This window comes from Orbicella faveolata, unplaced genomic scaffold (genome assembly GCF_042242905.1).
Source record: "Orbicella faveolata isolate gen_17 unplaced genomic scaffold, um_ofav_v1 contig_4, whole genome shotgun sequence".
NCBI classification, from domain to species: domain Eukaryota; kingdom Metazoa; phylum Cnidaria; class Anthozoa; order Scleractinia; family Merulinidae; genus Orbicella; species Orbicella faveolata.
This window is the reverse complement of record NW_028301569.1, coordinates 9,180,208-9,205,104: the sequence shown is the minus strand read 5'-3', so window position 1 is coordinate 9,205,104 and position 24,897 is coordinate 9,180,208. Positions and strand designations below refer to the sequence as shown.

Below are 24,897 nucleotides of genomic sequence, written 5' to 3'. Positions count from 1 at the left end.
GTGTCGAAGAGTAATTGGGTTTCAGTGACGGATCTAGCTGAGGGTCCCCCCTCCCCTCCTTATTTTGGGTTAAAAAAAAAAAAAAAAAATGGGGGGTTTTGCGGAATCTTGGAATGCCTCCATTAGGTTGTGGTGGGAGTAATCGGTTTTCAGTGGTGGGTCTAGCGGAGCCCATCCCCCCGCTATTTTGGGTAAAAACAAAAAATGGGAGTTTTTGTGGAATCTTGGAATGTCTCCATTGGGTTGTGGTGGGAGTGATATTAAACGTTTGGAAAACAAACACCAATACAAATTGCCTCCACCCCTCCTGATATGGAGGTGACAGTGCTATTTGATGATGAGCACCCATATGAGCACCACTAAATGAAACCAAACCTAAGTGGTCAAATCCATCAACTACAGTTAATGACAAATCCAACAACCATTTCAGTTTCAAGTTCAAAACATGAATTCTGTTTACAGGTTGCTAAACCACCCTTTCTAAGCATCTTTATTAATGTTATGAGAATTTGATGGTAGATCAAAGAGTTCACCAGTTGATTTTGTTTCTCATCGCTTGCCCCCTTTTGAGAATGTAAAGATAATGTAAGGAGAAATTAATTTTTGATCACTTGGGCGTTGACGGGTTGAGCAAACTGCATCAGTGTTATTGAATTGTACTGCGTTAAAGTCGACAATGAAGAAATGCACAGTCTGTAGGAATATTTTGTGAAAAAAGGAATATGGAGGGCGCTAGGTTATCCAGTTATACTATTAGGGGAGCAGGGATGGCGCAGTGGTGAGAACGCTCAACTCCCACCAATGTGGCGCAGGTTCGATTCCAGCCTGTTGCCCTAGTTTGTGTGTGGGGTTGAATTGGTTGTCGCATTGCTCCGAGGGTTTTTCTCCGGTTTTTCTCGATCCCTCCACAAAATATCTGCATCTCCAAATTCCAATTCAACCGGGAAAGAGGACCTACATGAAAACCAGCTAAGGCCGATGTGGCTTCCTCTCAAAATATTGTAATTTACTCTATAAAGAGGGATTTCGTGAGTAATGAATGCTACTTCCAAATAGTAGCGTGCAAGGCTGTCGTTTTGTAACGGCTAGCAACAATGTTGGTATTAGCCCGCGATCGAATGGAATCGTTGTCACCCAGTCTCGCTCTACTGCCACTGGAATTTCTGAACGATAGCCCCAATCTCGGCCCCATCCTCCATAGAATTCCTTGGAATTGCTTTAACCTTCATAACATTAATAACAGATCCAGCCGTCCCTACTGAATTGGATAACAGTTCCGCGCTGTGTTTCTTTGTTTTTACATCAGCTATTTTTACCATATTAAACATATACGTTTTTAATTTGGAACATTGCTTGTTAGCGAAAATGATAAATGTGCTCAACTCAGTTAAAACCATGCAGAAGATGCCAATCTCTATCACTAAACCCCGCCCCGCTATTTGATCAGTGAGGAACACAATAAATTTACTTTTTCCGATTTGAAGCTATTTTGAAATATTTAGGTTTAGAATTTCAACTTGAGGAGAACAAATAATTGCTTCCAACATATTGATCACTTTAAATATTTGAGCTTGGTATGTCTCGATTGTTTCCTCGGTGTTGAACTAAAATTTGATTTTTTTAAAACAAAATGTTAAGCGCTACCTGACACTAGCTCTACTTTTAACAAGAATATTGTTTTAGCGGCCCAGGCTGAATCTTCTTATTTTTCTGCTTATTTTAGGCTGAAAATATGTTCTTATGAATATTTTTAGACGAGATAAAGGATTACAAAGTCGACTTTGCCGATAAAACGTCAGGCTATCTGTCCTATATCATGACATTGATTGCGTTAAAGTCATATTGGAGCCAGCCAGACAATAAACCTAATATGACACACATAACTTCTAGCAGAAATTAGCATCAGTGGAACATGCGGCTACTGCCGAGTTTGTTGTTTTTTGGTTACAGGTGTTGTTTAGAGAAAGGAAGGATTTTATACGGTTCAGTTCCATATAGTCAATGTGTACTGTATTTGTAAATTTTCAACACACAAAATTATATTCTTTTCACAATCCCACTCTCGGGGTTTATTCGTAAAATATTCCCAAAATTTCGCAAAATTTAGCCTCGATATTGTTGCACAAAGAAATTCCGGTGACAAGTTAGAGGGAGCAGGGCAGTCTAATTTGACCATATTTCCAGCTAAATTCCCCATACAATTAAAGTTCAAATCATTGTACTGACGTGATCAAAGCACCATGCTATTGGGGTGCACGGAATGCCTGTTAATCAGCACTGATGATACGCCTGTACTCATTGCTGTATGTGGCTTTAGTCTTGTGAATAAGATCGTGCATGCCCATGGCGCTTAGTTTGAAAACGTACTAACAGTGAAGAACAAGATCGATGCACTGAAATATTTCACTGTGAATTAAGCTGGAACAGGGGCGTAGCCAGTCTAAGGCAAACCTAGGGACTTGACTCTGTCATTTTGTTTCGATTCTATTGTTTTTTTTTTGTTTTTTTTTGGAGGGAGAATGTAAGCCACTACCAAATACTTAGGGTAGAAATTACATCCTGCATGGACATTGCCTCAGTCATAATTTTTTTTCTGGCTATGGCCCTGTAGAAATAAGCTAAGTTCTAATAAAACTCCCGCTCCATGTGGAAGCGTAGCCGATTTGGGAACCAACTCTCGAATAAATACTGCCAAGCACTGAAGAATTGACACAATTTCCTAGTTACAGCCTCGCCTGCCATTCAGTACAGGAAATTTTAGAGATATAAATAGGCCATCTCCCAGTTGCCTTTTGCCTTTGTGTCAAAACGAGACTTCGAGCAAAATCATTCATATGAAAATGTTTCTTCCAACAGGTTCATTTTCATGCAAATCAAACTCATTTTCAGATGAAAGGTTTTGCACGAGCTCGAGGATTCGTTTTGAAACAGAGGCACAAGGTAACTCGGAAATGGCCTATTGCAATTTTACCTTATCCCGATTTAGAAAGTACCCTTGAAAAAGAAGAAATGGTCCGTAGATAAAATTCCCACCAAGAAAGAAACAACCAGAACGCTCGAAATAAACAAAACCACATTATCATGCAATAAAATGATTTATTACAGATAGTATCTGTGATGTTTTTTACAATTAAACGAAAACACTCAAATATCCCTGAGCTATGAGGTGCGAGTTGTCGCTCTCGACTGATAAATAGGATTTGGATAACTACGTGTTCTGCTTATGTAATATGACTATAACTTTGCTGTTAAAATACATCTCATATACATATAGCTATATACATATTGCACATCACCTGTCAGTAGATACAGATCATTGTTGGGTGCTATCAGATACGACCTTTTGGGATAAATGAATTGTTTCATGTGCAACTCGATCTTTTCTCTCCTGAAAATCAATTGAAAATTATTGGACAACTTTATTTAGTGCTTAGTTTACTAAAGGGTTCTAGTGATTGCTCGTTTATGTTGGCCTATTTCATACCCCGTACTGGCATTCGGATTGAAAAAAAAAAAATCTCGACTGAAGAATCTGATAGAAATTAGATGTTCGTATATAAAGGCATATGATAGCCAGTATTTTTAATTCTTCGATCCAGTGGAGACCCTTATGTGAAAAGTTCTCGGCATGCTCATCAAAAGATTTGAATTAAATCCAGAAAGATGACAAACCTTATTTACAACCGTAAGCGAAACGAGAAGCATCCCTCCGCCGAGTCCTTTCTCCCCCTCTCCCCAGGTGTTTGATCGTACAGTATTTATCTTTTACCGGGAGATGTGAGGAACTAAAACAAGCTAAAACAGGTTACCCTTTGTTTAATAGTAACGTTATGTTTTAGTCAAGCAACCATAGCCTATCTCTTAGAGACATTTTGGCAATAGACGGTTACTGATGAATGTCACTTTGCTACATCAACAGAGTATTTTCTAACATTGTGTAGATCACCTTGTCATGTATTAATTATGAGTAAAATGTTTGGATTCTCTTTTTTAACAGATGTTCTCAGCTTTGTTTCAGCCTTGCGGCGCTTCAGATAGCTTCTCGACCATGGTTTCTGGTTATTATTTCTTTCTCATGGTTATTCTTTAACCTATACCTTCCCAACCATTCGTAACTTAAAATATTTCCTATATACTACGGAGGGTGTAGTTGGTAAATTTTAACGCACTCCCATCCCACCCTACCCTACCAGTTTCTAAACAGCCGTCGACGACGCCTTCGTTTGGGAGATGCGAGTTAACTCTGATTCATATTGCTGCCTTTTCTTTCTCTTAAAACCCGAGGCCTTGCGGAAATCAGGCTTCCCTAAAATATACAAACATGGATTGATTAGGGACGAGCAGAATCTCAACCAATGTAACAGTACTATAACTAGATCGCTCAAATTAAGCTTCACAAAATCGCTGCCCAGGACATATTCTAGTCGCAGGAGATAAAACGGTACCCAACACACAATATATACCAGCAACATGATCAGGAAGATGGTGGCCACTTTCCATTCTTGCTTGGTGCTTCGTCTTGTCTCCTGCCATCCAGGAGTGTTGTGTTGCTGGATGTTCTTGCTCTGCCTGTGAACTTCGTACAAGATGTGGCCATAAGTGAAAGCCATGAAGGCCACAGGAATCCCAGTGAAGGCGATGGAGCAGAAGATATCGTAAATGATAATCATTTTTTTCGATTCTTCAGAATGGTCGTCTTTGAGATCTTCGCGCAAATCAGTCCAGGAAAGTTGGACGAGCGCCAAGAGGAGAGAGAAAAGCCAGATGAGTGTTAGCACTTGGAATCCACGTCGCTTCGTGACCCAACTCATGTATCGTAAGGCGAAGACGATGCAGATGTATCTGTCAATTGTCATGGTCAGAATGTGCAATACCGTCGAAAAAGACGTGAACCGCATCGCTATCATGGACGCCACGCAGATTTCCGTCTCTTGGACGATGGTGCAGGACAGAAACAGTGGAATCGATATGGCTCCAGTGCAGAGGTCAGATATAGCCAGGCTTGTCAAGATGTAGTTTGTCACTGTCCGTAGATTCCGTCTCATGAAGACTAAAGCGACCACCCAACAGTTCACAGCAATGATCAAGATGGCAATAGCGATGGGGAAGGAATCGCGTTCGGCGCTAAAACCAGGAACGTAGTCATCTTCTTTTGGTTCGGTCCCCGGAGCGTTCGTTGAATTTGGAGTGCAGTTTTGCGTTGTTAAGCAGCTTGCCGAAGACATTGTTCAGTACTGTGACTTTACTCTTCGCAGTCAACTGTAGAAAATCAAGAAAGACTCAATGACTCAATCGAGTTGAAACGATTCTGAACAAGAACTGGCTAACACCGTTGTACACGCCTGGATTGAACAGCTTTTAGTGAAGTCAGACCCCTTGTATTGCCGCGGGATTGATTGCCCTGACACAAAATCTTTGTCCTGATATCTTCTGTGTGCATTTACATCAATCCTTTTTTGACATTATTTAACTAAAGAAAGCAGTGTTTTGTTTTGCGAGTAAAAGGCGAAGGCAAACATTGACACTCTGTATAAAGGCTTTCAGAAACGCCCTTACTTTAAGAGATCAGTTACAGCATCGCCAGCATGGAAGTTTCCGAAACGATAATTTAAACGCACCTTAAAAAAAAAAATACTTAAAGATTTTAGCAGTTTTTACAGTAGCAGACTAATATTTATACCTTCCGCAGTCTAGTAATTCCTGCTTGGATGAAAACCTAGTGAGTTGTAATTGAAATGGAAGCTATTAAGCAGTACTTTCAATTGGTTCTTTTTGATTTGGCTGCGAAAGGTGGAAGTAACTTGAAAGTCTATGGGCGAAACCTGGTGTGTGGTCATTCAAATGAAAGCTATTGAGTAATACTTTGATGAGGTGCCTATTTTATTGCGCTGCAAAAGATGATTCTAACTACTTTGTCGGTAGATAAAGCCCCTGTCCGTGACAATTCAAACGAAAGCTACTGAGTAATACTTACATGTGGTGCTGCTTATAATGCTGTACGAGGAAGTTCTAACTATTATGTCTGCGGATGAAGCCCAAGTGTTTGACCATTCAAATGAAAGAATTTTAGGGGTACTTCCATGTAGTGCTGTTGTTTGGTATTCGCCATTACCATGTTGGATGAGATCTTTGTTTACGTCTTTAAAATGTAAATTTACTTGGCAGTATCAGGGCAATGCATCGATCATAATCTCAACAGACGTTTCGGGTGCTTTTTAACGTTCCTTGTGAGTTTTCTTCCTGATATCTTTCTCCGTGTATTTCGATTGCCAACATTATTGCCTGTCTATTTTACCCTATTTTGGCTCAGTTTCCGTACTAGTCGTATGGTTAATTCGATGACAATGCAAAATCTGGTATTTTCTTTGATTTAACACTAACAATTAATTAAGATTAAAGAAGTGTGTAGTTAATTGTTCTGTCTTTCATAAAACGGACAATAGCTGACTCTGGGTGTTATTAAATTACGACGACTCGATATTTTCATAGCCTTAAAATAAACTTTCGCGCTTTTAGAGGTTGATAATTCGAGACTGAAGCTGTGATAATGTCAATTGGAAGGCGGTGACAAGAAAAGATTGAATAAGATAAAGCGTATACGTCGTGAAGAAACAAAAGATGGCTGATTTGTGATTCCATTAACACTCTTCATAAATGCAAAAGTCGGTGATTAAAGTATTAATAGTGCATTTAGAACGAGATCTCGAATAGGAAATTGAAATAGCCGGATTGACATGTAAGCTTTTGCATCAACCGACTTTCAAGATGCTATTCAAGGTTCACACGTGCTTATGACTTGCCATCTTCAAATAGGAAGGGGCATACTGCTTTGCTTGGATTTCAAAAACTTAGCAATAATACCGTGAAACTTGTATGACATATTTTATCTTTGTTTGACGACCTTCAGTAAATTAAGATTTATTACTTGGACTAGACAGATTTCACTGATAAGTAACATCCGGGAATTGAATGACGTATCATTGCGTCACGATAAGAGACGACTCTTTGCCATAAGTTGCACTTATGGCTTCTAAGTAAAATTCCATTTGCTTAAGTAAATATACTTTGAGAACGTGATGCCTGCGTTACATTTTGTTTGCACTTGAAAAACATTCTCTCAGATGTGAATTTATTCATCGGAAACAACTGTTTAGTTTGACAGATCAGATGCTGAGAGCAAACGTGATCTAAAATCCAATTTGCTTTTTCTCAGAAAAGATCTATTGTTTGCAAGGATGTGCTGACAAGATTTTAACCTTTTCCCCCGTCATTTCAATTGCTGTTAGGCTTTCGAGTAGTTTGTTCTCGCCTAATCGTAGCTAGGGCAGCAAAGAAAAATGATACTGACTTTGACACTTGAGTTGAAAAAAATTACTCGCAATTCAAATATACGCGCGCGGTGTGGACACACACAAGTATGGTTTCTTTCCCGCATAGTTACTATTTTCCTCGGTAAAGTAGAATGCTTCTGATAAGTTTTTCAAGTCTGAAGCATTAGCAAGCAAGACAGTCTAGAAGGCAACTGAAAAAAGATTTAAATAAAGGAAAAATAGACAAGCAGCTAAACAAAAAGGCAGGAAGTTTGTTTTTAAACTGTGAAATTGCATAAAGTTGGCAGTAAAAAGCGAAACACGATGTAGTTTTTAAATGAACTTTGTACTCTGCAGCATTAGCCCGTCTTTCAATAAAGATTCCTTCTTTTTTCATGTCAACAAAGCGTTGCATGCTTTTGCCGATATCTTTACATACGTCTTGTTTAAAGATACTAGTTTTGAAGGAACGATTACTGTCAAATTATTTCTCGAAATAATGCGTTAGCAATGTTTAGTTCGTCGCTGTGTCGTTAATTTGCACGAGAAACCTGATTTTCTTATCCTTTTTCCACTACTTGTAAACTGAGAAACACGAAAACTGTACTTTGATTCCACATTTTTCTAAGATGGTATAATAAAACGATTCTAAAATCTTTAAGAAAACTAAAGTGAGAAACTCGCTCGGCTCTCGAAATGTATGTAAAATAACACTGAAAGATGATATGTTATCGGAAAGAAACCTTCGGAAAGTAACGAAACACTTGGCATGCATGTATTTGGCCTTCGTTTCGTCTTGCTTGGTTTTGGCAGATCTTTACTTAGCGTAATGAAATTTGCATTAGTAATATTATGCTTTCCTGTTTTTACGGCAAAAAATAATCAAATTTATGTTTCTTTATTTGTTATTCTATAGCAGGTGATAACATCGCTAGTTTGAAAGATAACATAAGACTATACGCTGTGTCTCGTGTCAATTTAAAGCCTTAATTACTCTCACATTCGCTCGATTTACTTATTTTGCAAATTCAAAAGTGAAAATCGTTGCAGAAAGAACGTGAACATGGTATCAAGGGTGGGAAACGTCACATCAGCTTGCTTACACCTGATTGGCTAAAAAGGAATTATCTTTGTTTGTGATTGGTTGAGAGTTAGTTGCTTGCGTTTTCGAACCAGTTGTAGCTCAGTAATCAACAATTGTGCTAACTGGATAAGGAAACAACATAATTTTCTTTGAAGATTGACATTGAAGCTACCTTGTCTTTGCGTTGGTCTCTGCAATTCAGTGGTTATCAAAAAGCGCTATCATATAATTGTAACTCACCCTAAGATAGCTTTGTTGTTCCCTAACAGCAGGGTCCGTCTTCTTCAATTTAATGTCTAGTTGATTTATTGTTCAAACTATGTGCTTAGATCTCCCTCTTGTTTTCATAAGAGAATTCAGTGATATAAAGAAAGTTTTCCACGTCTCGAATAGAATTGCGCTGCTGGGTTGCTCTTCAATCTGGTTCTGTGTGCTAAATACGAACTGCTGCGAAAAACATTTGTATTCCGGAAAAGAAAAAAAATACCAAGTTTTTAATATAGATATATATTTTTTGCCTTCACTCTGAGCTGATAAGATGACTACTCCGTGATTAGCATATCGAAGAAAAATTGTCATTTTGATCGTGTTAAGGAAAGTATCCAATTTCTGGCATAACGTCTGTGAAACGTAGACTTCAAAGAGATTGCGAAGCAAGTTATAATCAAGCCCGAATATTACTTTTATGTAATTAAATGATATGCAGCTAAGAGCTAAGCAGAACATTGTGGAAAAATTAAGCAAAAACGACTGTGAGATACGGTTCCAGAGACGATGAGAGTGCAGTTGTTGGAATACCATAAAATACTGAGAATTATGGCCTGGTAGGACGTAAATAAACAATATCATTTACGATACCGAGTTACTGGCGTAGAGGTGACCTTAAGGACGGCATGTGATAAAATAGCACAACATGTACACAGCAGTTAACGAAAAGTGATGATTTTTCTTTTGAAAGGGGGATTTAATAACCGTAGCTCTCTTCAGCTCCTGTCATGCAAATATAAATTTCACGCCTCCAAGAATACTGAAAATCAAGTCATTGGAGTGATTCATTCACGCGTAAAGAAGTCTGAAGATTATTTTGATCCTCTCAAAATCATCATGAATGAAAAATTCAATTCTCTTGTTTTTGCCCTCTAACTTACCTTCTAGCTGTCACTTAAGCTCTGCAGCGGATCTGTAGACAGACTTATCAGACTTCTCCTGTATTCACTTCCCGGGAAATGAACGCAGATAAAACTATGTGAGTTTTGATGGTCTTAATCTGTTATCAATTCTATGCCTCCTTCTTCGTGAAACGCTCGAACTGGGCTGAAACCTACCAAAATAAACACACCACAATTAATATCCTGCAGGAAATTAGTTTGTCAACATTCAATTGTTGCGCTTTCATTCTGTCTTCATTAAAAACAGGACATATATCCTGCAGCAATAAGGAAACGTGTTTAAAATTGATAACAACTTCTATTTGACAAATTACGTTTGGTGCATAACTTGAAGAAAGGTCGAATTTAGACATGCAGCATGATGTATGACAAATCATTTAGTTTGTCACGTGATTCGTACTTGTATCGCGTTGTGTAATTCCTTGTCAAGTTCATAACGCAACAGAGAACTTTCATTGATATGGAAATCTATTTTGAACGTAAATTAATATTTCTACAGCTTGAAGCTGCGCATTGTAACAAAAAAGTCATTAATCTAACAAAAATCTCAATATCTTCTGCTCATTAATAATGCATAAATAAAATATACGGTTTGACTCTCGGTCAGTTCACCGCTTTTGAAATAAATGATTATGAAAGCGAATATGACAACGGGAATATAGAGAAATATTGTTTAGTATAATGACGTTTGCCAGTTCCCTTACATTTACATAAGCTAAAATTAATATTTGTCCGTTCGCCTGCTGTTGGTTTGAAATACAATAAATTATTGTATAAGGCCCTCACTGACGTCCAACGAATGTGCAGCTGAAATCACCAATGCGAAAGGTTACCTGCTATGTGGATGGCTTGGAAATTTGCCTTTAGAAAATGCATATTCTTTCATTGTACCGTGTAAAAAAGTGGGAGCTTGCCATTAGCCTGTGTGCACATGTCTGTAAATCTACTTTCACTTGGAAAAAGTGACGTTGTTACTTTCCGTGTGAAAGGAAATAATGGACTGGAATATACCTCGCAGGCTAGAGTATACTTTGGTAGTTTTTTGAAAATGTCGTGTCACCCACTCGCTTCGTGTTTATCGTTGTACGCGAGAGTCTAGTACAACACTTTTAAGGTCAATTTGCTGTTTATTTAAGAGGGAAATATTTCGCAACTTAGTGTCGATACATGCGTCAGTAATCCTAATTAAAATGAGTTCTGTACTATAAGACAACTTAGTCATGTACCAATCAACGTGCTTGATTGCCCGTGCAATATTTCTTAGTATTGGACCGGGTTAAGTGTATACAGCTTTCTCCAAAGCCTTGTCATAAATCTTTCATCACTCTCTTATTAACCAAACAGTTCCCAAGACCGCACTTGGACTGAAAATGTCGGCTTTCAAATATTCAGAACCCGCCGCGCTCGTATGGTCATGGCCTGGGACCGAGATTCTCCCAGTACGCCCCTCATACTTGTGAGGGGTTAAAGACATTTCTGTTACTGAATGAAAAGCGCGTATTTAATAAGTTTTAGATATCAAAGGGTGATTTTTCATTTTACAGACTTGTTTAGGCAGAAACCTCAGTCTTCCTTCTACAGTCTTCTTCAGAGCAAATAGTGTATTACTAGGAATGCCAATTCAAATGTACACTGTAAATAGCAAGTAACTGCAAACACGTCCGTTTACAAATGATAGAGAAAATACTCAGCGAATTGCAAAGATATGCTTAAGTTGAAGAAGATTCAAGGCAGATTATTTTTCGTTTTTGCCGTAATATGTTCAAAAATTGTCGTCCGCTACATAGCTTAAAGCTCTTGACTTTTCTGCTGACCAGCTAGACCTTTAAATGATGCATGTGATATATTTATGTATATTTCGTACTGATATAGCAAGCGTCGTAAATTAAAGAGTTGGCGTATAGGAAATTTGCCAAGACGAATAAATTACGATATCCCGTCTACTACATGGCTAAATTTCTAATAAAAAAATAAAAATATACGTCACGTATTTCGTATCAGTATGGCTGATACCAAAATGAACTCGATGATTGGGAAATAAGCGAGCCATCACAAAAAAAAGGATATTTGTTATAAAATACTTATATCTAGAATTTTAATGAATGGAGAAAGATATATTTCGTATCTATGGCTTTCACCTTAAAGCAATCAAGTATTGTAAATTTAACCAATATCAAACAAATAAAAACAATATATAACTAATATGCACTTAGAATTATTTGAATAAAAATAGATTTCTTATATATGGCTAATAACGGGAAACGAGCTCGGACTTGGAATATTAGCGAAGAGAAATAGATAAAAAATATCTTATATCTAAAATGTTAAAATTCTAATGAAGAAAGACTTATTTCTTTCATATGGCTGATTCCGGGAAACTTATGTAAACCTTGAAAATTAGCCTAGACGGATAAATAGTAGAGATATACCTTATGTAACATATCGCTGTAATTGTAATTAGGAAAAATATATTTCTTAATTAATTAAGTATGGGTGATACCAGAAACTTCTGTAAACCATTGGAAAATTGGCGAAGACAAATATATAAAGCTATTTATCTAATAATAGTTATTTAGATTAAGAAAGACATATTTAGTATATATATATTTATATATGGCCTATACCAGAAACGTGCTCGAACTATTGGAAAATTGCCGAAGGCAAATTACTGAAGCTATCTCATCTACTACATACCTAGAATTTTGATTTCAACAAAAACACCTTTGACTTATAGAGAGAGAAAAATCGAAATATTAGAAGTTAGCCAAGACAAATAGATGAAAAGATATTATCTATTACCTACCTAGAGAATTTTCTTAACGAGGAAAGATATATTTAAAGTATATCTAGGTTTATAGCGGAAAAGTAAACATGGTTTGCACGAAATCCATCAGGAGATAAGAATAATTGATGTTATATTATCCAGCTTCTTGGTGTCTTACTTAGATTCATATAACGGAGGAAAACAGTCAGCTTAAAGATTCGTAGACAGCATCCATGAATCCAGAAAATAATTACAAATTGGCGTTTATAAACGATAGATTATTCGATTTTACATTTAGGGCCGTCAAGGTATAAGCATCTAAGCATAACAGTAGGGCGTAAAGTACCTAACCAAAACAAATAAATTAAAAATCAGATTTTTTTCTGTCACAATTTGAATTAACAAAGAAAAACCACAATCCTTACTGATGTTTTTTCGCGGTCAGTGTTCAATATTTCTGTTCTCCCACCAACCTAACGCCTGAAGCAGGTTGAAATTTTGCGTGAAGTTTCAACAAAGCGTGAGAAGAATTTTATTCATCACTTAACAAGTAAAGAAGCTTAAGCCGTGCATTACACTGTGATAAAACACGACGTGCATTTGAGAAAACGAGCGAAATGTAGAAATTTCGAGTGTTCTCAAATTTCTGGAGTGTTTTGTCGCAATGTAATACACGGCTTTGCCTTGGGCTTCTTCATTTGCTTTATGATAATAGATTTTACACGCTCCGAGTAGAAACAGCAAAGCACAAAGATCAAGAAACTGACGCAATTCAATACCACTTAAGTGTTACATGTCTCGTCTTCAAAATGTTCTGCTGCTTCGCAGAGAACTCCATCACAAATTTATTCAAAGAAAATGTTTTTCGCCATCTCTAACAAAAATGTAGACTAGAGGTTATGTGGCAAATTTCTCCGGAATACGCTTTTTCTATGTTTTGTACACTGATAGAACATGGGTTTGTGACCAATCAGAGCGCGCGCAGGATCCTATCTATAATTTAATTATTCATACAGGATTTCAGATAACTTAGGTCTACCTCCGGAAATTACTGCATATCTGATCTATTTTGTTTGTTATCTTGACCCTATTTAGCCTGAGGGGTCCCTGGGTTGATTTCAGTCTTTCATTACAGGCATAGGATTCAAACAGTTGTGGTCAATCTTTGCGATTATTTTCTGCAAATTATGTTCTCGTGATTTGACTCGTCTATAGCAAACATTTTTTCAAAGGATGTTTTAGCCAAATTTGGCGTTTTTGTTAAGCCCACTTAATTGCTGTTTTAATTCGAATTCGGGTTTTATGAGGATTGTCCTCCAAATTCTTTACATTTCTTATAACCATATACTATTCCTGATCTTTTGAGTTAATTTTGGAGATGTTCTGACTTATTTTTGAAACGTTTGGAGACTTAAGGTGGCGGGTCCAAGGTGGTGGATCCAAGATTGTGGAAAATGCCCTTTTTTTCAAGTAGAAAAATATTTAGTAGAATGAGTACTAAAATAAATTACAATATTTAGAGAAGAAGCCAGATTAACCTTTGTTGGTTTCCATACAAGTCATCTATCCTGGTCGAATTAGAATTTGGAGGGAGGAAAACCCGAGAACCCAAAGAAAAATCCTCGGAGCAAGGCAAGAACCAAAACCAGACTCAACCCACATATGGCACCGGGCCGGAATCGAATCCTGGCTACATTGGAGGGAGGTGAGCGCTCTCACCACTGCGCCATCCCTGCTCCCCAACAAAAACCGAGTGGCCGCCACGGAGAGTAGCTAACCCACTTGGTCGTATTATTTTAAATCTCAATACATGGAACTTACTCTTAATTCAACCTTGCCTATATGCATAATAATTTTCGAGTCGGAGGCTCTCAAGGTGTAATTTAATTTTTTTGTCTTGTTAAAGGTAAAAAAACACCAGACAACGAAACACAAAGAGAAAAGTCCTGCGGATAAGTTGCAAATCGAAAGAAACTGATGACTACGTTTTCGTAATTGAAAATGGATCAAAAGGAAATCAAGGAAGCAAGACATGTCCAAACGATCAGATTTGATTAGTTTCATAACTTTAAGGAACTTCCAGTTGGTCAGCAAAAAATTGATTGCAGTAATCTGATCTAATATGCAAATATGAGGATAATTGAGTTACAGTTGTTGTTTTTTTTTTCTTATACAAGAGGGTTAAGTAACAGAGGGAGAGGTTGCAAGGATATAGATGGGCGAGGATGTATGACCACCGCCCATTGAATGAAAAGGGAATACATACAAAACTAAACACGAAAACCTTACGTTCATTGTTGATGTGCTTGTATATTCAGATAGAAACACCGAGAAGATCGACCACCCTCGCGAGAAAACGAAATACATACAAAACTAAACATGGAAGCCTTACGTTCATTGTTCATGTGATAGTATATTCGTAAAGAAACAGCAAGACGATGTACTACCCTCGCGAGAAAAGGAAATACATACAAAACTAAACATGAAAACCTTACGTTCATTGTTGATGTGCTAGTATATTCAGAAAGAAACAGCAAGAAGATCGACCACCCTCGGGAGAAAAGGAAATATATACAAAACTAAACACGGAAACCTTACGTTCATTGTTCATGTGATAGTATATTCGTAAAGAAACAGCAATTAATTTAATGAGAGCAACTACGCTGACGTGAAGAAGAAATACTGTAGATATATAAAAACTAAATAGGAAAATGAAACCTTGATGTGCAGACGGAGAGAAAAGAAGGAAGGATATAGATGTGCTAGTATATTCATAAAGAAACAGCAATAAAGGAAAGCTACCGCTACACTGTCGTGAAAAGGAAATACATACAAAACTAGACACGAAAACCTCAAGTTAATTGCTGATGTGCCCTTTCAGGAAAGTGTGGCGTGGAAAATGCGTCCGTGTTAGGAAAATTATTCAAATATTTTTTTTATTAAAAGGGACGCGATCTAATCAAACAAAGCTTACCATAAAGTTTGCCTTATGGCGGCCGTCTATTGCATAATCTTGTAAACCTCTGGTTTGCCAACAAAGCTGGGAAGATCGATCTTATTCGGTTCGACTGCAGGGACAAAAATTTTCCCGTCCGCGAGGAAGATTTGTGAGTCAGATCCGCAGTTGCTACTAGTGATCAAAATATCTGGTTGAAAAAGTTAGTCAAGTTTGTAGATATCCTGATTTGTGCAGGCCTCGCGATAAAAAATCGAACCGGAGTCGTGGTTTACGTGTGTTGTTAACCTGATTCAAAGTAACCAGACAAGCTTGTCCGAGGTATCATTTTAGAAAAGCCAGTCACAATATTGCACTGCATTAATTGATAGTATCTGCAAAGTGGCTTATTCAAGAATAACATTGACACAGGGAAACGATCAAACGTTATCAAAACATGCCTTGAGGTTTTTTTGGGCCATTATTTGTGCAATTATAGGTTAGGAACGGAAAAGAATACTTCATCAAGCAGACCGCCAAGATAGTTACGGAAATGAGTTGTTGAACATGCTGGAAAACATCCCATTCTTCAAATACAAGAATACAGTTGTAATGGAAAGCGTAACGTCCAAACAGCTGCTCTATAACTTAATTTGTATTGAACGGTCATGAGAAAAAAAAAAAAACATTCATAGAGAGTGTATCGTTGTCTAGTCCAATTCGGCAAATCGCAAAGGCGGCGATCAACAAAAGTATTAGCCTGCGAACCCATTCTCCTCTCAGCCACTTCACTCTCCGCCAGTTTCTTCTCGGCCCTTCCGGCCGCGGTCAGACCCTTTTAGCTCCGGAGTCTGTTCACAGACAACAGGAATATTGCAAAAAAAGTAGATTGACATGCTGCTGGGTTTTTAGGCTAATCACGCACTATTCGGCACACTTGCTGAGCACTGCGCATTCTCAATCCTCGACCCCAAGCCTTGACTTTCATGCGCAAAAGAGAAGGGACCTGGACTCGAAAATTACATGCCCAATTATTCCGCTTTCCGAACATGCGCAGTTCTACACCCTTTAATATATATTGTATTAGTAAGTGTTCAAGTAGTTTAGCACAAATTTTAACTCAGGTTTTAGCGATACATTAGGAAAAATAATGTGCAAAATTATTTTCGTGCGTGTTTGCTAAAGCTTTTTTCCTTGAAAGAAAAAACAAAACAAAAAACATACTAGCGTTGTTTTGCTAAATTGATGTTTTTACTTCGCTTTCGGTTAGCTCTTTTAAGAATACCGAAAAGCGGCAGTTATCTTTCCTTGTGTTTGCAATACATTGTTTCTCTGACAGGTGCCTTGGGCTTCTTTTATCTTAATATATAAACTTCCACTAATTTAACAGAAAATAAACTTTAGCAAATTTGACATAATCCATCCATAGTGACTTTGTCATTTAGTATTTGTAGCAAATTTCTAGCAGAGAAAATGTTTAAAATTGAACGCGACTTTTTGTTGCTTGTGTGGCAATGGTTGCCATAACAATAGTGAAAGAAGACTAATGTGTTCCAACTTTGAAAGAATCATTTAAAGTAGTTTTTAAGCCATTTCCATAAATTTGAGACTTAGGGCTTTAGCTAAGTTGCGTAGGCTTTTACAGGATTTATGTTCTCTGTTTTTTTTGCTAAATCAAGTGATTTTGTTTTTCCATCAAAACTAGTTTTATAAAGAGGGTCGATTAAATGTTGGCTACACGAATTTTTTTGTGCGTTGAAACGTCAAGTTCTGGTAATAAATACTAATAATGCAGTGGCTTTAAATTAAATTTTATGTCCAAAAAATTCTAGAGTCAAGTTCTTCAAACTGAGGAACAGCTTTACATGAAAAATTAGCCAAAAATTAATCCAGAAGTTGACACATTTAGCTCTAGAATTAAGGGGATCGTATCAGTTAGTACTGAAATATTAAATCTCGTTATAGAACATTTGCTTGTCACATTCAGGCAATTCTATAAGTAAGTGATAAGTTTGCTCAAAAGCTGTTCGTTTGGTGATGTATTCATTTCATATTTTAAGGAAAAATAAATCTTAAGTTAAAGTTTTGTTGTTTGTTTACTAAGTGTTTTTTTTTTTTTTTTTTTTTTTAGATCTTCGCAAATCTGCAACAGTTCATTAAATCGGAGACTGTCTTTTTAAAGTTTAAAAGGTTAATTCCTGTTTAATTTGAAAATTCCTCATCATCGTGTCTCTTCGAAGTATACCACACAAAATTACCGAATTTAGAATCAGCAGCAAAACGTTGCTTAATGAGTCCAAATTTTGAATAGATGTTACGTTAGTATTGACACTATCGGCGTTAAAATGATATGGTCTTGCTTGCACATAATGTTGTAATTTAGAATTAATTTGTGATAGCGCTCAAAATACTTCAAACTGAAAGTGGAACACATTTTCTCAATTCATGCATTTCTAACTTGTTTACAAAAAAACATGAGATCGTCCCGATGCCTATAAAAATCGCTCCGAATTGTGAAATTTAAATTTCTAGCATGCCCTTCCGACCCGATTCCAGATCGTCGATATCTATCTATCTATATATATATATATATATATATATATATATATATATATATATATATATATATATATATATATATATATATATATATATATATATATATATATATTTCTATGTATCTTGAAGCGGTTGGCGTAAATACATATTTTCTAGGATAATCATACTTATTTCATGTGAAAGAAAAGCAGGTAATCAGTTCCTATACTCGTGCGGTTGAGAAAAAATAACTGTACGGTTAATATATGGCATAGGTATTCATTTGGCCCAAAGTATCGAAAAAATTAAGACCCAATAAAAATCTAAATGCTTTCTCCATACCGCTTATCAAGTCTGCCGTCCTTCGGTAAAGGTGAACGTTTTGCCAACCAAGCCCTCGTAAAGTGCGAACGCTTAAAGAGTGTGTTCATCACTTATAACTGTCCCATTCTAAGATAAAGATTTAAACTCTCACAATTGTGTCTGAATAATTTATTTTATGTGAGTTTTGAGAACTCTGTAGTACATCAAAACAGTTTTCTTACACTTGATAATTTTCTTTATTCCTGTCACCTGCTTGCATGGAAATGTGACGAGCATTGTTATGAGAATTTAGATTTGGGTCATCATTTGTAATTATAGGGGATAAGGCGGCTTTTTTGTGAGTCAATTATATTGGAATTCATAAAAGCCTTTTAAAACGTTCCACATTTACCGTCGAGCGGAAAGCTTTCATTGTTTCTTGCAATAAGTGATTTTCTTGTGAGACTCAATCATATGTCGATTTTACAATTTTAATGACTAGAAATCAATTATTCTGACAAATACCGATTTGTGGACAAAGAAGCGTGAGAAGATACCGGGGATATAAACAGAAGATTACATTTAATCACAGATGTTGGGTAGAAAATCGCCCAGTTTAATAAAAAAAAAGCAAAAGATTCACATAACACAAAATTAACATAGTTTGTGCAAACATGCATCGTTTAAAATGGTTTAAAAACAGTGTTTAAGAAATAGACGTAGATACTTTTAATGCGCATGTCAGAAAAGGTTAACCCAAGGAAGAGTCAGGTAGCTTATTTCAGCATTTTTTACAGCTATATTTTATTCGTGTCTTACGGATTTGATGCTCAATTAGTTGGGTTAATTCCAGAATTAATTATCTCCTCGCGTTGAAAATTTTCATTATCAGTAAAATTATCGAATCGAATTGAGAGTAGTTTTATCTAATCGAGGCTGATACACGCTTTAAGTGACAATATTCCAAAAATATTAAAATAGCGTTAAGCGTGGAAGTGTACACGAAAACAATATATGCCATCAATTTCTGCAACTGTCAGATTTATACACGTAATAAATATATTGCATTTGACGTGAACTTTTTGCTTTTAGATGGCACAGAAAAATTGACAGTCAATTATGAAGTGAAAACTTTGTCGGACGGTTTTAAAATTAGAACGATGAAATTCAATCACGGAAAAGCTATCACATAGCAACGCAATGAAAAACAGATTAAAAAGAAATAAAAATACATTTAAAGTATGGGAAATACCCGATTAAGTTCAAACTAAGAAGCTTCGTGTCGTAAAAATTCTCATAAAGCTTTCGAATTTCCAAACAATTATGAGTTAATTTTCAACGCAGTTGAAAATTACTTATTAACATACTTATTTGAAATACATATTGTTTATTTTATGTTACCTAAATAACATTAGTAAATATATACCTTATGGTAATTGCTATGATGTTCGGTTGCAGATAATTTCAATTCTAATTTTTTTTTTTATTTATTTATTTGTTTATTTATTAAGCTTCGGCCTACTATTACACATAAAGAAAAAGAAAAAGAAGAGGAAGCAAAAAAAAAAAAAAAAAAAAAAAAAAAAACAGACAGCAAAACAAGACAAAATGGCCAGGGGGAGCCGCTACAGCTTAGCTAATGGTTGAACCCCATTATTTAAATTTTCGTCTTAGTGTTATGTTAATAGCTTGAAAGTGGAAACAAGATGGAATTTGAGTTGGAGGGTGAAGAATATTTAAAGGGTCCATTTTGTCCCTGACATAAAATACCTCGGTAATAAAGCATTAAAATACGTAATACTAACTGAAAACGTCGGGGAACTATGCATGAAGTATTGGATATGCACATACAAGTTTTTTTTGTTGTAGTTATTGATATTAATATTTAAAATGCAAGTTATGTTTCCTTTTTCCGTGTCAAATTAATGGAGCGTTGTCAGTTATGGCAACTGAGGGTGAACAATTTAGCACATTTGTTCGTTGCCCTTCATATTTGCATCTCAATATTTTACCTTGTTTGATTCTTCTTTCGTATTTTTTTTAAAGCATCAGTTAACTATTATATTTTTAGATTTTGTTAGATTTAAGGATAAAAGTGATTTTGAACATAGTGACATAACCCCTGCTTCTCTGTTTACGGTTTCGAGTCGTTTCTATTTACATTTTTTTGAAGAAATCTTGTAACAAACCTGCGCGCCTTGAAGACCCTTAAAAGATGGCCAAAGATTATGACAGCATTTTTCAACAGGATGACGGCAATCGATCTAATAAAACAGCGAACTGCAATAATCAAGTCTTAAATTTTCTCGGTTAATTAACAAGGCTGTTATGGTAATATGCAGCCCTGTAGTTAACAGATCAATTCTTTTACAATATCGATACATTTTTAACCAATCAACTGACTAGGATACCTAGTTAATATGTATTTGTGGGAAGTGAAAACAAATATTTCCACGTTGCCTTTTCAAGATCTTTTTTAGCCCTAGTTTGTTTTTCGGCGAGAGCACGATATTGTAACTTGGCAAAAAATCCAGGGCTGCAGTAGGTAAAATGCTATATTTTCACCACAAACATTTCCGTAAAGTAGACCATTGGCGATAATTGATTATCAACCCAAGCGGCGCCAAAAAGTCCTGAATTACTGAACAAATCTTGTCTCTTATTATTTTTGTGGAAATTATTCATTATGCGAGCTAATCTTGCCATCTTTGACCACCTTTGAAGTCGCGAGTTGATGGACTGAAACGTTGATAACAATGCCATGCAAAGAGAGCTCAGCGCTTGTTAATTTGCTCTCATATGATATTTGATGGACTCATCGGAGAAACAAGGTATCGAGCTAAGTAAAGATATCAGTACGTCTGTGTTTTGTGCAATAAAAAGATTCGTACGCTTAGTGGAGTTGGCAAATCTCATCTTAGCTTAACATTAAGAATGACGTAATCAAATTAGGTTAATTTGCAATTCTTGGTACTCACCTGGTTCCTAGTTCAAGATTGCAGTATCTTCCAAATTAGTTGTTTTCTCTCATAGCTTGTTGGCTGCACCTCACTCACTTCTTCACAAAATCTTACTTTTTTTTTTTTTTTTTTCCAGTCGATGCGTTTATATTTTTTTATTATTTTTATCATTCTCATGATCAGTTTTAAAAAATGCATTAACCTTGAGAACACATGATCGGTCGCCCCTCAGTTACCATTAATTAAGGTCCAGATCATAATCACTTGTTATGTCACATAGACAGGTATGTGGGAGAGATCTCTAGATAAGGTTGGTTACTGACGAGACCAAACCTTTATCGGGCAAAACTTAACTTTAAATTAAGTAACTTATAACTAAGAGTATAAAAATTGACCTTTCCAGGTAAAAGTAATATCAAACCAAGACTTAATTTATCATTTAAACAAAAACCACCAAGGTATCATTCATTATTCAGACGAAAAACCATTCCCCAAATAAAGGTAAGCCCAACTCGTTGAAATCGTGCGCTGGGACATCTTGGACTCCTCGTTCGCACCACTTTTTCCACGTATACGTTTACGCATTCATCTCTTTTACGGTAAACAATCGAAAACGAAAGATAATAAACTAGTATCGAGTCGCTAATACAAACAACTCGGAGTTAGTCCGGCATAAGATAATTTCACGTGTGTTTTGGTTCATTTTTCGGTTAAAGCTGATGGGAAAAAGCATACGCACTTTACAGATATCTTACATTAAGTCAGATTGGTCGTTATAGCAGTTTCTGCATGTACGCCTACGCGGACCTATACTTTTGGAAGTGCTTAGCAGTTGTCGCGGAGGGCAAGGAAATAGGAGACACTTCGAGTCATTTCTTAATTTATCAGTTTAAAGGAAACTAATAATGAAAGCCTTATAACTTTATCTGTGGAAAAGGAAGTGCTGAAATTGAATTGATCAGGTTTTCAACTGTCCATGACTTTTGCGGTGTCTGTTTCTTTATTTTCTGACAATTAATTTTTTGCCTTCATCTGACATGGATATGTTATGAATAACACGACTGGTTGGACGCAATTTAACAGTAAACAATAATATTGTAGTTTCCAACGGATGCAGTCGATTAGACCGTATTTGGGCATGCAGATGTCTGGGCTTGCAGACGTCTGGCTATGCGGTGCGGAAGAAGCCAGTTTTTTTTGTGGTCGTTAGTTTTTCATGAGAGAAACAATTTGGCCTTGAATTGAAAGCAATACACCAACGAATAGTAACTGCATGGTCTAGTATATTTTACGAGAAATTGCTTGGCTTTGTGAGAAAGCTAAAATATAGAGCGAGAGTGTACGGTAATTTGTAAAAATAATATAATATTGTCATTTAGAAAAAGTGGAAATATATATGAATATATCGATTACTTTCCCTTGGGGGGGGGGGGGGGGGGGCGGGGGTGCTAACTCAAGCCCTAGAACACTTCTCAGTGGAGACTGAAATAAGCTACAGTCAAGGGGACTTCGATTTTTTTTTTTTTTTTTTTGAGTTGCCGTTTGAGTGAGTTAAGTACCGTAGTCTTGTTGAATCGTTCTGTCTGCCAGGTGTTTGGTTTGCATTGATAAAAATGCCGTAGACATCAGCAATCACATTAAATATGTGGACAGTGTCAGTGGCCGGAGCCGAAATAGAGCGTATATTTAATACCTTGCAAAGCACAGTGTTATCGTCTGCCCGGACGTTACATACTAACTTTTACCATCATAACCCATTGCCATTTACTGTGATTATCTGAATGGTGAAATGTACCGCCCTTCAAAAAATGATGCCTAACCGCCTCGTGTTTATCTATTCAGGTTTTCACGCGAATTGATGTCATTGATCAGGCTTGCTATAAAACGTATCCCCATTCGTTTGTTGGTAGTCGAAAAAAGGGATTATGCTTAAAGCCATTGCAATTGGGACCTTAATAATATTGAGATTCATTAAGCAATTTGATCTTCAATTTCTTTTCTCTCCATCAATTGCTTCTTGAAAATTTTAAATGTATACTTACTAGTACTTGGGGATATTTAATGTCTTCACGTCGATATTTGTCGAGAAATGGAAGTCCTTTTTCGTCATTCAAGTGCGACTATAACAGGAAAATATTGAAGAACATGGCCGTATCTTTTGAATCACCTCGGCGACGTTTTCTTTCACCAAGCAGCTTCAGCTGGTGTTGAAAAGCACAGCAGTAATGTTAGGCTGTATGATATTAGTAAACTTCCTGGTTGCTTAGAAACCAATTTCAAAGTCTTTTTTTCATGGCTTACCGTTCCAGCTGTGTCTGCGATGAAAAGCCTTGATATCATTAAATTTTGAGACTGCCATGAATAAGAACTCGTTTTTTTCTGCTGGTTTTCGATGCTATATGTGTACCTTTACAAACCAAGTTTGAGGTCCGTACATTAAGTCACGGATGGAGTTTTTACCCTTCGTTTTATTACCTAAGGCGCGAAACGCAGATCTGTGACTTACAGTAAAAAGAGGTTTGTAAGATATTTATTATATTTCTACTGTGTGGTACACGAGTTCAAAAAACGATATCAAGTCATACAGAACACATTCAGTTAACTGACGCCGGTAGAAAGCAAAAAGATTAAATTTGAAGTCGTTGTTAAGTCGCCTAGCAGGTTTTAGTACACTATTTAAAGAAAACGAAAAGGTTTCAATCTTTATTTGCCAAGAAAGCTAATAAAAGAATTCGATTAATCACAAGTCATTGTGGAAATAAAAACAGCTTAAAATTTAAGGTGGCTGCACAGTCTGTAGAATACGGCTTGCTAAATTGACCAATCAGAGCGCGCGTAGTTACTGAGATATATAATGGGGGTTTATATTTCGCGATGAAATTCAGGTGAATGAGTTGTATCTCTAAAATTAGACTTATTTCCAGTGAAATTTTCCCACCATTTCAGGAAATCTTTTGACGCTTCTCAGCTTGCGAACGCAAAGAGATTTCCGCTCGCTGTTTGTAATACATAAATATACTTTTTATTTGGAAAATACAATCTTCATGAAACAATTATAAGCAGCTGAAAATTCATTTGCCCATGTGAATAAGAACCAACTAACGATAAAAATTATTTTAAGGTTTCCATGCAAACATGCTCACTGAATTGACTTTTTTACGACATTCGAAATAAATTGAAATTGCTTGACATTACAATAAAGAAATTCAATATTCAGACAACAGCTTCCGTAGTTTAATGCGGACGTTTCCAAGTAAAGCTTCCTTGATCGAACCTTTTTAATTTTTCATGGATGCAAGACCACCTATGATGTCTTTAAGAGTGGCCTCCTGAAAATTTTGTGGAAAAATATACCGAAACAAAAAACGCAATAAAACCCACAAGACTAGTTTCCTCAGTGTCTCGAGCGCTAAGGGCTTCGCAAGCGTGCGAGCAGATTTTTGCAGTTTCGTGCAGTTCGTTATCTCCAATTTGAAATTAGACAATTGAAAAGTGCTATGACTAATTGTAAAACAGCATGGCGCATTAAATATTGATCAGCCATTAACACTCCTCGAGAAAGCGTTAGATCCCAATAGAACATTAAAGACGTCAGACGTTTCGGGCTTCTTTGATCGAAAGCGGATGACAATATCAGGCTTTGTTATTAGCACATTAATTGTCAAAAATGGCGGAACGAGAATCGGCATTATAGTTATGGCATGCCAAGATACATCAAAAAGCAGGCAGTGAAGTTTTTCTTTAGTTATCAATTTCTAGGTTTTTTGGCGTAGTGGCAAGGTAGACAAAACGACTAACTCGATCACCAAACCACAAAGCAAAACATAACTGTAC

General features: G+C 36.5%; 1 protein-coding gene across 3 annotated transcripts; it reads right to left on the bottom strand.

Moving 5' to 3' along the window:
* Positions 1-3,076: 3,076 nt before the first annotated feature.
* On the bottom strand, positions 3,077-23,287 carry LOC110068641 (octopamine receptor beta-2R-like). Of its 3 annotated transcripts, none has more exons than XM_089275802.1 (3): positions 23,106-23,287; positions 9,543-9,715; positions 3,077-5,259 (listed from the first exon to the last, which is right to left on the bottom strand). In XM_089275802.1, the coding sequence occupies exon 3, from the start codon at positions 5,223-5,225 to the stop codon at positions 4,197-4,199; it is 1,029 nt and encodes a 342-aa protein (XP_089131928.1). In that variant the 5' UTR covers positions 5,226-5,259; positions 9,543-9,715; positions 23,106-23,287; the 3' UTR covers positions 3,077-4,196. The 3 variants fall into 3 exon arrangements, with proteins under 3 accessions (XP_089131928.1, XP_020631708.1, XP_020631710.1); XM_020776049.2 differs by lacking the exon at positions 23,106-23,287 and adding an exon at positions 10,397-10,625; XM_020776051.2 differs by lacking the exons at positions 9,543-9,715; positions 23,106-23,287 and adding an exon at positions 5,975-9,506.
* Between the last annotated feature and the right edge of the window lie 1,610 nt (positions 23,288-24,897).

What these genes read in the sequence shown, in the direction of transcription:
- LOC110068641 (XM_089275802.1), bottom strand. Translation starts at nt 5,225, where the DNA reads ATGTCTTCGGCAAGCTGCTTAACAACGCAAAACTGCACTCCAAATTCA.